This window comes from Poecilia latipinna, unplaced genomic scaffold (genome assembly GCF_001443285.1).
Source record: "Poecilia latipinna isolate Pla-1442-1.1 unplaced genomic scaffold, P_latipinna-1.0 Scaffold533, whole genome shotgun sequence".
Taxonomy (NCBI): domain Eukaryota; kingdom Metazoa; phylum Chordata; class Actinopteri; order Cyprinodontiformes; family Poeciliidae; genus Poecilia; species Poecilia latipinna.
In genome coordinates, this window is record NW_015113149.1 from 14,963 (window position 1) to 28,664 (window position 13,702).

At 39.9% G+C, this 13,702-nt stretch overlaps 3 protein-coding genes across 3 annotated transcripts in view; all 3 read left to right on the forward strand.

Moving 5' to 3' along the window:
- The window catches only part of LOC106952653 (tripartite motif-containing protein 16-like), a 9,256-nt gene extending 4,720 nt beyond the window's left edge, over positions 1–4,536 (forward strand). The window contains exon 2 of the mRNA XM_015040893.1: positions 3,097–4,536. Within this exon, the coding sequence (XP_014896379.1) occupies positions 3,097–4,296 (1,200 nt within the window). The 3' untranslated portion in view covers positions 4,297–4,536. The remainder of the gene's footprint in view (positions 1–3,096) is intronic.
- Positions 4,537–7,101: 2,565 nt separating this feature from the next.
- LOC106952654 (tripartite motif-containing protein 16-like) lies at positions 7,102–9,788 on the forward strand. Its single transcript, XM_015040894.1, has one exon. The coding sequence runs from the start codon at positions 7,102–7,104 to the stop codon at positions 8,764–8,766; it is 1,665 nt and encodes a 554-aa protein (XP_014896380.1). The 3' UTR covers positions 8,767–9,788.
- Positions 9,789–11,762: 1,974 nt separating this feature from the next.
- On the forward strand, positions 11,763–13,241 carry LOC106952650 (tripartite motif-containing protein 16-like protein). Its single transcript, XM_015040889.1, has one exon. It carries the CDS (start codon positions 11,763–11,765, stop codon positions 13,239–13,241), a length of 1,479 nt encoding a protein of 492 aa, XP_014896375.1.
- The last annotated feature ends 461 nt before the right edge of the window (positions 13,242–13,702 follow it).

Here is a 13,702-nt window from a genome sequence, read left to right on the forward strand (position 1 = left end):
AGCGTCTCTGGTACCATGACTCTCCTCCACAGAGTCCAGACCAGATTCACTCAGCCTCTACATGCTGGGATTTATGTTTATGCCGACTCCATTTTAAAGTTCATTAAACTGAAATAGTCAGCAGGGATCTGAAATCTAGTTTAAGATGTGTATTTTAGTTTCAACTTCTTCAGTCTCCGTCGTTGATGATGGAACATCTTGACCTCCATTTCCTCACTGCTCAGAGAATCATCTTTCTTTATGTAGCTACTTTGTCATCCTGTTTGGGGTTTTATTGATGGTGGGGTTGGTTTCAGTGGTACCTCTTTCTGTTAATTCAGCCATGGAGGCTATCTGCTCATTTTGATTCACCTTAAATAATCAGATTTACTTTGTCAGACCAAATGTTGTCCACATTAATCCACATGATAATCAATCAGGATATCAGTCGTTGTTTTACTGGACAAATATCAAATTCTGGCTGAAGCTGAGAGTAGAAATTCATTTAAATGTAGAAATTTACAGAACAAGAGTCACTGTCTGCTTCATTCAGACACAAATATTGTGTCTGAATATTGTATTACATTTCTACAATTTGAAACATTTTCCACAGGCAAGTGGTCACATTCTTAAAATGTTTATATACATCAATTTGGGGCTGTAAATGTGTTCATTGGGAAATGTAAAAAAAAAAAAAAAAAACTCTGGAAATCCCTAAAATCAGCTCAGGTTTTGTTTGAAAAGTGATGTTTATTTTCCTCTCCGTATTAATGTTTTTTAGGCGTTTTTATTGGTAAATATTTTTTTTTCCTGCTCTTGGTGTTAAAAGTCGTAATAAATGTAAAATCTAATGCTCTTAGATATTTGTAAAACAAATGTCAGTGTAACATGATTCGCCATCTTTAGTTCCTGGATCTAATGTTCCATAAATCTTTATTTTAGTATTTAATCAACAAATATTTAATTCAATAAAATGAACCAACATGGCTGACACAGCACACCTCGTGTTATTTCAAGTTCACAGTTACAAGCGCATCAATCTTCATTTGAACCAAACCTTGGAAAAGGCACCTCAGCTTTTTAACACTGCCATCTTGTGGACAAAATGTGCAACTACCAGTTTTGGGCTTGAACAAAACCCCAAACTGGTAGTTGCAGTTTGTGGTTTTGTTCAAGCTGAAGTCAGGATCTGTGAAGGAAAGCACAAAGGGATCATGACTGAGAGGGTCTGAATCAGTTAAACCTCGTCACTGGGAACATTTATTTATGAGATCTAAACAAAACCAGCATCTCCTAAACGGACATCCTGAAGTGTGGAGACATTTCCTCTGAGAGAATAAAACTCAACTAGAAATACATGCTGTAAATGGTCTAACGTGGGAATGAGCATAGAAATGTATACTTTTGAACAAGATGTAATACCAAAGTAATTGTTTATTGTAGCATCTAAACATGCTGGCTGTTCTTTTTCTCTCTTTGGGGTTTAACTCACAGCTGATGAGGAAGACAGAATCTGGCAGAAGTTGAGAGCAACATCACTTGCTGTCTAATTCAGATGTGAATTAAAGTGTTGAAGCAGCTTTCCCTGATTCTCTACCTACGTGTTGTTGCACACAGTAGCTCTGTAAACAAGATCATCAACTTGTAAATGGATGATAGCAATGACTGCCTAACTTAATTTTCTGTCATTTGTGGCGCTACAGGTCCAAAAGTCACTTTCATTGAGGTTAAGTGTAGTTACAGGTGTGGCTTTACAGACTGTTGTTTGATTTGTTCCTTTATGGAGTTGTTGGTCTGATTTGAAGAGCAGTTTGTTTTTAATGTTAAGAATTACATTTTTAGCTGGAGATTACTTAGTTTTTTATAACTGACAAACTGCTGCCAGAATAAGAGAAACTGATCATGAAATCTGGATCTACATTTTAAACAAACCTTGGACTCATCCCAACTGAGTATCCTCTCTGAACTGGACCCCAAACTAAATGCATCTTGCTGTCCGGTAGCTGACAGGGTGTTGAGTTGTGGAGACTTTGGAGCGTGTCTGATGCAGAAGGAGAGCATCCTACCTCTGTCAGAAAATCTTGCTGACTTCTGATTACTTCAATTTGAAAAATGTTCTGTGATTTCAAAACTTTAGCTCCGGTTTGTAATTCCAGAGTACAAAAGTGCTGCAGGGTGTAGATTCAGCCTCCAGATCAATATCAAAACCCTGAGACATTTGATTACACACAAGTGGGTGAACTGTTCATGTTCGTAATTTAACTGTGTTGCATGTATTTATCTGCTTGATTGTGTAATGACACAATGTGGACTCTGTTCAACTTGTTGAATATTGCTTAAACTGAATGGCACAACCTCGGGGTGGGACATTCTCATGCACTGGTGGGTTTGTGCCTTATTAGAGGCACAAAATAAGGAAAGGTTTTATGCGACGAAATTACAGTTTGCATGGCCTGGTTGATTTGCTTCAAACCAGTAAGATCCACTTTGGTTGAGCCTGATGTTTATTGCCCAACCCTTTAGATATCAGAAGGCAATGAAATGGAAGAGCTCAAAGTCTGACTGAATGACTCACATGTTTGGATTAAAGTTCAAACTAATTAAACCTATAAGACATAGAAACTCACACAATCGTTACTGAGAGGCGAAATGGCTCAGAGAGCAGCACAGCTGCAGAAGATCACCTGTTCCATCTGTTTGGATCTACTGAAGGATCCGGTGACTATTCCCTGTGGACACAGCTACTGCATGAACTGTATTAGACAATACTGGGATGGAGATCAGAAGAAAATCTACAGCTGCCCTCAGTGCAGAGAGACCTTCAGAAGAAGACCTGCATTGAGAAAAAGTACAATTTTAGCAGAGTTGGTGGATGATCTGAAGAAGACTGGACACCAAGTTGCTGCAGCTGATCACTGCTATGCTGGACCTAAAGATGTGGCCTGTGATGTCTGCACTGGGAGGAAGAGGAAAGCTGTCAAGTCATGTCTGGTTTGCTTTGTTAATTACTGTGAGAAACATCTTCAGCTTCATTATGAATCTCCAGCTTTGGCAAAACACAAGCTGGTGAATCCCTTCAAGAAGTTCCAACGAAACATCTGCTCTCGTCATAATGAGGCGATGAAGATCTTCTGTCGTACTGATCAACAGTGTATCTGTTATCTCTGCACTATGGGGGAACATAAAGGCCATGAAACAGTCCCAGCTGCAGCAGAAAGAGCTGAGAGGCAGAAGGAGCTCCAGAAGTGTCGACAACAAATCCAGCAGAGAATCCAGGACCAAGAGAAAGATGTGAAGCTGCTTCAACAGGAGGTGAAGGCCATCAATGTCTCTGCTGAAAAAGCAGTGGAGGACAGTGAGAAGATCTTCACTGAGCTGATCCGTCTCCTCCAGAAAAGAAGCTCTGATGTGAAGCAGCAGATCAGATCCCAGCAGGAAACTGAAGTGAGTCGAGTCAAAGGTCTCCAGGAGAAGCTGGAGCAGGAGATCACTGAGCTGAAGAGGAAAGACGCTGAGCTGGAGCAGCTCTCAATCACAGAGGATCACACCCAGTTTCTCCTCGACTACCCCTCACTGCCAGCACTCGGTAGGTCTAAACACTCATCCAGCATCAACATCCGTTCTCTGGGACACTTTGAGGACGTGACAGCAGCTGTGACAGAGCTCAGAGACAAACTACAGGACGTCCTGAGAGACACATGGACAAAAATCTCACTGAAGATTATTAAGGTGCATGTTTTACTGACAGAACCAGAACCAAAGACCAGAGGTGAATCCTTAAAATATTCACAGGAGATTACCCTGGATCCAAACACTGCAAACATGAATCTGCTGTTGTCAGAGGGGAACAGAAAAGTAACATCAATTGACCAACAACAGTCTTATCCTGATCATCCAGACAGATTCACTGTTTTTCTTCAGGTCCTCAGTAGAGAGAGTCTGACTGGACGTTGTTACTGGGAGGTGGAGTGGAGAAATGGAGGAGTTTACGTTGCAGTTTCATACAAGAACATCAGCAGATCGAAATTGTCAGATGAATGTAGGTTTGGATCCAATGAAAAATCTTGGTCTTTAGAATGTCACTGTTCCAGAAATAGTTACATATTTCATCATAACAACATTAAAACTCCAGTACCAGGTCCAGTTTCCTCCAGACTAGGAGTGTACCTGGACCACACAGCAGGTATTCTGTGTTTCTACAGCGTCTCTGAAACCATGACTCTGATCCACAGAGTCCAGACCAGATTCACTCAGCCTCTGTATGCTGGGATTAGACTTTACTATGGATCTTCAGCTGAGTTTATTAAGCTGAAATAGTCTTCTGAGGAAGACGTCCATACATTTCTAGAGTTGGCTAAGTAGCAAAATTTCTCCTGATTATGCAGAGAAAACCTGGTAATGAATTGAGTTATTCATTAAACTGCATTGATTAGATTCATTAAGATGATGCTTTGTGTTTTCTCCAAATAATACTTTATTTCAACTGATTGTCCTTTTGTTTTACTTTCATGATTATATCAATTTGATACTTTGTTGTTAAATATGTGCATAAACTGAATCCATCTAACATTTAGCATATTGTAATAAGTCTTTCATACCAATAAATTGTGGCATAATAAAAACAGATAACACCTTTCTAAATGGTTTTATGTTATTATTTTAAATTTTATTTGGAGAAACATATGACTTGTAATATCTGTTACTTAAAACAGGTGATCTATAGGGCTGCATTTAATACCTTCAGCAACATAAATCTTGTCCAACATGAATCACATCAACTTAACTCAATTTGGCCACGTCATACCCCAGTCCCAAGTCCCTGAACTCCCCCCAGAGTTGTGTGGAAAAATTGCCTCAAATGGTAGCAGAGGGCCATGTTCCACATTCTGCATTGAAAACCAAAGTTCTCGAGTGCCTTTTAGCCTCTGCTTTGGCTAGGAGTGTCCCACGTGGTCATGCCGGGTTCGGTTTTAAAGACCGGGATTGCATGATCAAAACAAGACCACCTTTTTCTTTGCAGCCCCAGTAATCACCCCACACACTTTAGGCAAAGTATCAATAAGGGCTAGTAGACAGTCACCAACAATGCTTTGCATTGAAAGTATTGAAGGTAAGAATAGGCCTCAAGTGTGGTTGATCCCTCTGCTTCAGCAATCCCAGGCATTCACACTGGATAAAGGTTTAAAGAGCAGGATTCCCCAATTAAAAAGAGTCCATCCATGCCTCGGTAGACCACTCCTATCCCCTTCAAGAACCCTAAAGGGACTGCAAAGTAGTTTTGGAAAGATAATGGGTCTTCAAGGGGTCACGCAATGCCTTGTATTGAGATAGGGAGGCCGCAACTGGCTTTTTCACCTCGATTTCGGGTAGATGGGACCAATCCATGCTTGCCACTTGGTTCTTTTTTTTTTCTTTTAGAGTGGGATTGGCTGACCAACAAAGATAAATGTTTCACCCTGAGAAAGAGCAGATTAGGCTCTGCAACCAGTCACCCATTTCTTTTGGGTGGAATATTCTCTTTAAGGCTGCAAATGTCTTTGCAGAATCCAGCAAATAAGTTTTGTGGTCACTCTAAGAGGGGTGTTTATTTCTGATAAAGGTCGAGGATCCTCGACAAGTTTGGAAACCAAAACTAGTAAATACCTGCCTTATGCTCAATAGAACTTTACTGAATCCTAATTCCTGTGGTTTTAAACATGAAATAAAGGTATTTTAGCTTTTACCTTTATCAATACACAATTTCTTTAACAGAAGCCCTTAAGGTGTCTTGTACAAATACCATTTGCAAATGGAGGCCAATCTATTCCTCAAAGGGAAAAGTTTGTTGGATCCTTTATTGTTTTATATCCTTAGAATTTGATCAATTAATTTATTACTGTAAGTGAGTGATTCACCAGATAACATCAGTTTGAGTTCTTTGAACTCAACTGGGGAGCAAAACCTTTTAATAGAAACAGTAGGATCGAGAAAAATAATAATGAGTGAGACTGTCTGGATCTTTGCTCTACTGAAGGTCATTTCTCCTGAGAAAACCTTCGGTGTGTTGGCTAAGACACATTACCACCAAACAAAGATTAAACATAATAGCATGACACAAAGATCAGAGTAATAAAGTCATACTAAACTACCTGATAAACTATTCCACCGTCATTTATGACATTCTGCAGCCATCATTATCTACTTAGTCCACATGAAGTACAGTAAGTTTAATGAGCTGATATTTATATAGATTAGATAAAACTTTGAAAAATAGTTAATAATCAAACATAAGTGCTCCACAAAAATCCCTCTTTGATCCAGTTTATTTTATTTGACCTTTATTTTACCAAGATGGCTGAGAGCAAATTCTCATTTTCAACATCAAGCTGTTCAGGAAGCATCAAATTACAATACAGAGAACATCACAAAGCAGGAAACAAAAATAAAAAAAGCAACTTCTAATCTATGTGTATAAAAGTCAAGTACTGAACTTCCTCATTGGAGGCAATGAGGAAGTTTTCCCTGATGATTATGGCTGATTCTTGCTCACATGGAGATCACAGCTCTGTAAACTGGATCATCAACTTGTAAATCAAAGATGTTAAAGTTCTGCTGCAGGTTCAAAGGTTTTAGTAACAGGTGTGGCTTTAGAATAGAATATAAATATAATTTATTGTCTCACAATGGACAAAAATCCTGTGCAAGAGCAGCAAAGTGGCAGACTAATTTTAAGTGTTCCTTTTCTGTAGCTGCTGATCTAATAGGATCTGCAGTTTTCTTTTTTGTTAAAAAATTACCTTTTTCAGTTTCTTAAAACTAACAAAATTATGTCAAAATTAAATGTGGATCTACATTTTAAACACAAAACAGGGGACAAAAGCTGCTACTGTTAAAGAAATAAGCATTCGATTTCTGGTTTGACATACCTCTTCCTGTAACTAAAGTCATGTGAGTCTATCTTCTTCCTGCTATAAAACACCACAAGCTCCACTTTGTTCATTTTGATTTATATTGCCCAACCAATAAACAATAGTGGCAGAGCTCAAAGTCTGACTGAAAGAATCACAAGTTCAGATTGAAGTTCAAAGTCATTAAGCCTTTAAGAGAGAGAAACTCAAACAGTCGCCGTTACTGAGAGGTGAAATGGCTCACAGAGGAGATCGGCTGGAGAAAATCACCTGTTCCATCTGTTTGGATTTCCTGAAGGATCCTGTGACCATTGCATGTGGACACAGCTACTGTATGATCTGTATTAAACAATCCTGGGATACAGATGAGACCAAAGTCTGTAAATGCCCTCAGTGCAGGACAGAGTTCAAACCGAGGCCGGTCCTGGTGAAAAACATCATATTAGCAGAGTTGGTGGAGGATCTGAAGAAGACTGGGCTCCAAGCTGCAACTGCTGATCACTGGTATGCTGGACCTGAAAATGTTACCTGTGATTCCTGCACTGAGCGGAAGACAAAAGCTGTCAAGTCCTGCATGGTTTGTTTGGTTTCTTATTGTGAGAATCACCTTGAAGCTCATGATGACGACCCTGAATTAAAGAAACACAAGCTGGTGAACCCGTCCAAAGAGCCGCTACACAGCATCTGCTCTCATCATGATGAGGTGATGAAGATCTTCTGTCGTACTGATCAGCAGTGTATCTGTTATCTCTGCTTAATGGATGACCACAAAGGCCATGACACAGTCCCAGCTGCAGCAGAAATGGCTGAAAAAAAGAAGAAGCTCCAGGTGGCTCGAAACCAAATCCAGCGGAATATGCAGGACCAAGAGCAAGAAGTGAAGCTGCTTCAACAGGAGGTGGAGGCCATCAATGCGTCTGCTGATAAAGCAGTGGAGGACAGTGAGAAGATCTTCACTGAGATGATCCGTCTCCTCCAGAAGAAAAGCTCTGATGTGAAGCAGCAGATCAGATCCCAGCAGGAAACTGAAGTCAACCAAATAAAAGAGCTTCAGGAGAAACTGAAGGAGGAGATCACAGAGCTAAAGTGGAAAGACGCTGAGCTGGAGCAGCTCTCAAACATGGAGAATCACAGCCAGTTTCTCCTCAACTACACTTCACTGCCAGACCTAAGTGAGTTTATACACTCGCAGGGCATCTACATGCATGCTTGGAAAAACTTCAAGGATGTGATAGCAGCTGTGTCAAAGCTCAGAGATCAACTGCAGGATATTCTGACAGACACTGGTACAAACACGCCAGTTAAAGTCAGCAAGGTGGAGGCTTTAAAGTCGGAACCAGAACCAAAAACCAGAAATGAGTTCTTAAAATATTCAAAAGAAATCACTCTGGATCCAAACACGGTGAACTTAAAGCTGTTATTATCAGAGGGGAACAGAAAAGTAACGAGAAAGAATAAAAAACAGTCTTATGCTGATCATCCAGACAGATTCACTGGTTGTTGTCAAGTCCTGAGCAGAGAGAGTCTGACTGGACGTTGTTACTGGGAGGTGGAGATGAGAGGAGACAGAGTTGGAGTAGCAGTTTCATACAAGACCATCAGCAGAGCAGGGTTGTCAGAGAAATGTGAGTTTGGAATGAATGACATCTCTTGGTCATTTGACTGCCGAACAAAGAATTACACAATTTATCACAACAGAGTTGAAACTCCAGTATCAGGTCCAGTTTCCTCCAGAATAGGAGTGTACCTGGACCACACAGCAGGTATTCTGTCTTTCTACAGCGTCTCTAAAACCATGACTCTCCTCCACAGAGTCCAGACCAGATTCACTCAGCCGCTACATGCTGGGATTTGGCTGTTTTATGTTGACTCATCTGCTGAGTTCATTAAGATGAAATAGTCAGCAGTGATCTGAGATCCGGTTGGTTAAAATCTGTTCTTTGGCCCAAGTCTCTTTAGTCTCCATCATTGTAAACTCCATGTAATTTCTTCACTTCTCTGAGATCAGCCATCTTTATGGAGCTACTTTGTCATTGTTTTTAGTTGATGTTGGAGTTTGGATGTTGTCCCGTCTCTCCAATGAAGCTCTCGTCTTTCCTATTTTTGACAGTCCAAACTGTTGTGTGGTTCTGTTAGTATGAAGCCAACTTCTGCTCCATTACACTCTGCCTTTAGACAAAAAACAATCATGAAGGTTAATCACTTTTTTCTTTTTTTTAGTAATCAGTGGTTCATTGTATCTTTTAGTTCTGATTTTTATATTGTGTGGAAATTGTGACTGAAACTGTTTATCCTGTTAATGATTGAGTCTATGACGTGTGAGGTAACTGAAACGACTGTATGTGATGCCACTTGGGAGTCATACATTCATATAACTGTCTGAATAAAATCCCTCTGATTTACTGCCTAGAATAACCAATGAACAGATCAATCGTGACCAGTCCCTGGAGGCTGGTCACATGTACTGAAAATAACTGTTGAAAATGTATTTTTTCTAAAAATCCTTTGCAGATTCAGCATTTTGAGTGAATCCCTGCTGAATATTATTTGGTTTTTCCTGCCATGTGTGATTCAGGCTTCAATATTTCAGGCTTAGTTTCTAAATGCGCTGAAGCAGGTCAGTTTTAGATGTGATTTATTTCTTCATATAACATTTGATAAACTGTCACTCACTGGAAAAAGTGTAAATGATATTTTAGATTCAGTTAAATTTACTGATAAGTGATCGAATGAAATTTTACTCTGTCAAGCTGTGAAATTGATATATGAAAGTGTTCTGATTCAAACAAACTGTGTAAATTAAGTAAATTTTGATGAAATCCATTTGTACCGTCAATGAAATGTAATGGAAGCTTAAAATCAATAAGCAAACTTAAAATTTTCAATCACATTTATCATCTTTACTGGCTGCAGACCAATGGTAAAAAAAATCTGTTTTTGTTTTTAAAAAAGTTATTTTTCAGCATTTGTTTATGTATGCAAATCAAAAACCTGAAATAGAATAAAAAGTGTAAGATTTACTTTGATTTTTTTAAACATTAAACTGTAACTAAGAATTGTTTTTAGACACAAAGTGTAAATTTTATTGAAATCTTAATTCTTAGTTTTTTTTGTTTAAAAAAAATGTTGAATAAACTCTTACCAAAAAAAGTCTACTTGTTTATTGAACCATCTTCTTTTACTTGTTTATTGTCCTGACATTTCAGGATTAATGAATAAATGGTTGCCTCCGTGCAAAAAGGCAGATTTTCTGTTCAAAAACGATCCCTCTGACCAGAATCCTTCTTGCATGACCAGGGGAAGGGTAGGTCTGGAGAAATGAGTGAGTTTTTGTTGACTGGATGTATGTCGGCGAGTTGCCATGGCTCTGGGAGAACATTAGTCCAGACAACAAACAAAGTAAAGAATAAAAACCGGTAACACTTTATCTGACGGGGTGTGCATAAGCCTGACACGACACTATCATAAACATGACATCTGTCGTGAACCTGAAGGAGTCTTTATGAATATCTGATGTCAGGAAGTGTCATTTACCGAATGACACTTCATGACAACAGTCATAGACATTCATAAAGACGCCTTCGTTTTCATAACGGGTGTCATGTTTATGACAGGGTCATGTCAGGCTGATCTACACCCTGTCAAATAAAGGATTACATAAAAACCATAAGCAAACTACTCTGGTTAACAGTAAAGAGACTTTCCATTGGGATTTCTTCAAAGGAAAGTACCACACACACTTCAGACTCACAAAAGAATCAGAGTCCCACCAAAACAAAAAGCTTCCCATCGATACAGAAAACAGTCTTTCACTGGACTCCCCCAACCTGAAGCTATCATAGGCTAACTAGGTGAACACATTCGCTCACAATCGCAGACAGGAAGTTTAGATCTCACCCAAATCTTATATATGAAACATGGAGGTCAGGAGGAAACGACCAAACTCTGGGAGCCACTAACTGGTTTCCAGCCACCAGAAGACTTCAGACATACTTAAAGACTCTGTATGAGTAACACAAAGTTCCAACGCTGAGGTGTGTTTGAGTGTTGATTCTGTTGGATCGGTCCTGCTGGGCTTGTTTGACCAGAAAGCCACTTGCTGTTGAAATGTAACTTATATAAGCGTGTCGGTCTATTAAAGTTTGTTTAAATTAAATGTGGAGACTTGGTTTGCCTGCTTCAGAAGGTTTCCTTTACTTTGAGCTGTTCAGTTGGAGGTCCAGAGGTCACGTTTTATTCAGAAGCTGATTTTAATTGTATTTCCTGAGTGTTTTTCTTTTCTAAGGAATTTAACTTCCTAGAAAGTGTGTAATGTCCCCAGGCTGTTTTATCAATGTTTCTATTGTGGCGTCTGGAACCCAGGATGTTTATAGATCATGCTTGATGCTGAATGGGCCCGTCTGGGCTCAGAGTGAGCGGCGGTTTGGGGATGTAGATCTTTGGCCACCATTATAGCAAAATTAGGAATGCTTTTAAAAGACTGTAATCACAGGAATACAGCATTTAATGTGAGATTCTTTTGTGGCTTTTATGGTTGCAGCCATCTGTGTTCAACTGTGTAGTCATCACAGTGAACATTAAATGGTTTATCTTATTCCAAAAGAAAGCTTTGATAAGTTTCTATGACTGTTTCATGTCAGAAATAAACTGTTGTTGAATAAAATATTTTTATTCTGAATTTCCTGGGGGTGTGAATATGTTTAGGCTAAACTCTTTCAGGAAATATATTCAAGAGTTAAACACACCTTTTGGAAATGAGTCAGTCTTAAAACATGTCTTCTTCCTGCGTTGAGACAGATATTCCAGATTTTCAACATATCTTGACTCATCTTTAAAACCTGGGAGTAACTAAGACCTGCTGAGAGTCAGAAGTCGTCGTTGTTGCTGAGAGGTAAAATGGCTCAGAGAGGAGTTTGTCTGGAGGAATTCTCCTGCTCCATCTGTTTGGATCTGCTGAAGAATCCGGTGACGATTCCCTGTGGACACAGCTTCTGTAAGAACTGCATTAAAAACTACTGGGATGAAGATAGTCAGAGGAGAATCCACACCTGCCCTCAGTGCAGGAAAATGTTCAGATTTAGGCCTGTCCTTGTGAAAAACATCATGCTAGCAGCACTAATGGACAATCTGAAGAAGACTAGACTCCAAGCTGCTCCTGCTGATCACTGCTATGCTGGACCTGAAGATGTGGCCTGTGATGTCTGCACTGGGAGGAAGATGAAAGCTGTCAAGTCCTGTTTATCTTGCCTGGCTCCACCATTAAAGAACCACAAGCTGGTGAATCCCTCCAAGAGTCGACAACAAATCCAGCAGAGAATCCAGGACCAAGAGAAAGATGTGAAGCTGCTTCAACAGGAGGTGGAGGCCATCAATGTCTCTGCTGATAAAGCAGTGGAGGACAGTGAGAAGATCTTCACTGAGCTGATCCGTCTCCTCCAGAAAAGAAGCTCTGAGGTGAAGCAGCAGATCAGATCCCAGCAGGAAACTGAAGTGAGTCGAGTCAAAGATGTTCAGGAGAAGCTGGAGCAGGAGATCACTGAGCTGAAGAGGAAAGACGCTGAGCTGGAGCAGCTCTCACACACAGAGGATCACAACCAGTTTCTCCTCAACTACCCCTCACTGTCGGCACTCAGTGAGTCGACACACTCATCCAGCATCAACATCCGTCCTCTGAGACACTTTGAGGACGTGACAGCAGCTGTGTCAGAGCTCAGAGACAAACTACAGGACGTCCTGAGAGACACATGGACAAACATCTCACCAAAACTCACTGAGGTTGAGGGTTCACTGACAGAACCAGAACCAAAGACCAGAACTGAATTCCTAAAATATTCACAAGAAATCACTCTGGATCGAAACACAGCAAACAGATTTCTGTTATTGTCTAAGGGGAACAGAAAAGTAACGAGGGTAGAAGAACAACGGTTTTATCCTGATCATCCAGACAGATTCGCTGGTTGTTGTCAAGTCCTGAGCAGAGAGAGTCTGACTGGACGTTGTTACTGGGAGATGGAGTGGAGCGGAGGAGGAGTTGAAGTCGTAGTTTCAAATAAAAACATCGGCAGAGCAGGGAGTTCAAATGAATGTGAGTTTGGATTCAATGGCAAATCTTGGTCATTAAATTGTACCACAGACAGTTACACTTTTTATCATAACCTTGTTAAAACTCCAGTACCAGGTCCAGTTTCCTCCAGAATAGGAGTGTACCTGGACCACAGAGCAGGTATTCTGTGTTTCTACAGCGTCTCTGGTACCACGACTCTCCTCCACAGAGTCCAGACCAGATTCACTCAGCCTCTACATGCTGGGGTTGGACTCTTCTCCTTATTTTCGTATAATGGTGGAGCGACTGCTGAGTTTGTTAACGTGAAATAGTTTCTTCAGTCTCCTTCTATTTGTTTATATTGGAGTTTGAGTGACTCTAGTCTCTCATAGTTATTTTTGATGGTCCAAACTTGTGTGTTGTTTAGTTAAAACAAAGTTACCTTCATCTGTATTACTCTACTTTTAGATAAAAAAGATTATTCTTTATCTAATAATCCATGGTCCATTGTATGGTGATTTGTGCTGTTTTGTTCTGTTGTTTGTTGTTTTATTGACGTTGGAGTTTGTTTGGGTGCTGCCCCTTCCTGTTTCTGTTCAGCTATAGATGCTATCACTGCTCAGGAGGATTTTATTCAGCTGGATTTTATTTACATTTATTACTTTGTCAGACCAGATATTGCTGTTCTATCCGTGTACAGATGAGGTTCTATCACATGTAAATATTGTCATTTTGTTTTATAAGTGGTTTGGTGAAAACACAATATTTGTCAGGTTAAAAATCAACTACTGGT

What these genes read in the sequence shown, in the direction of transcription:
- LOC106952654 (XM_015040894.1), top strand. Translation starts at nt 7,102, where the DNA reads ATGGCTCACAGAGGAGATCGGCTGGAGAAAATCACCTGTTCCATCTGT.
- LOC106952650 (XM_015040889.1), top strand. Translation starts at nt 11,763, where the DNA reads ATGGCTCAGAGAGGAGTTTGTCTGGAGGAATTCTCCTGCTCCATCTGT.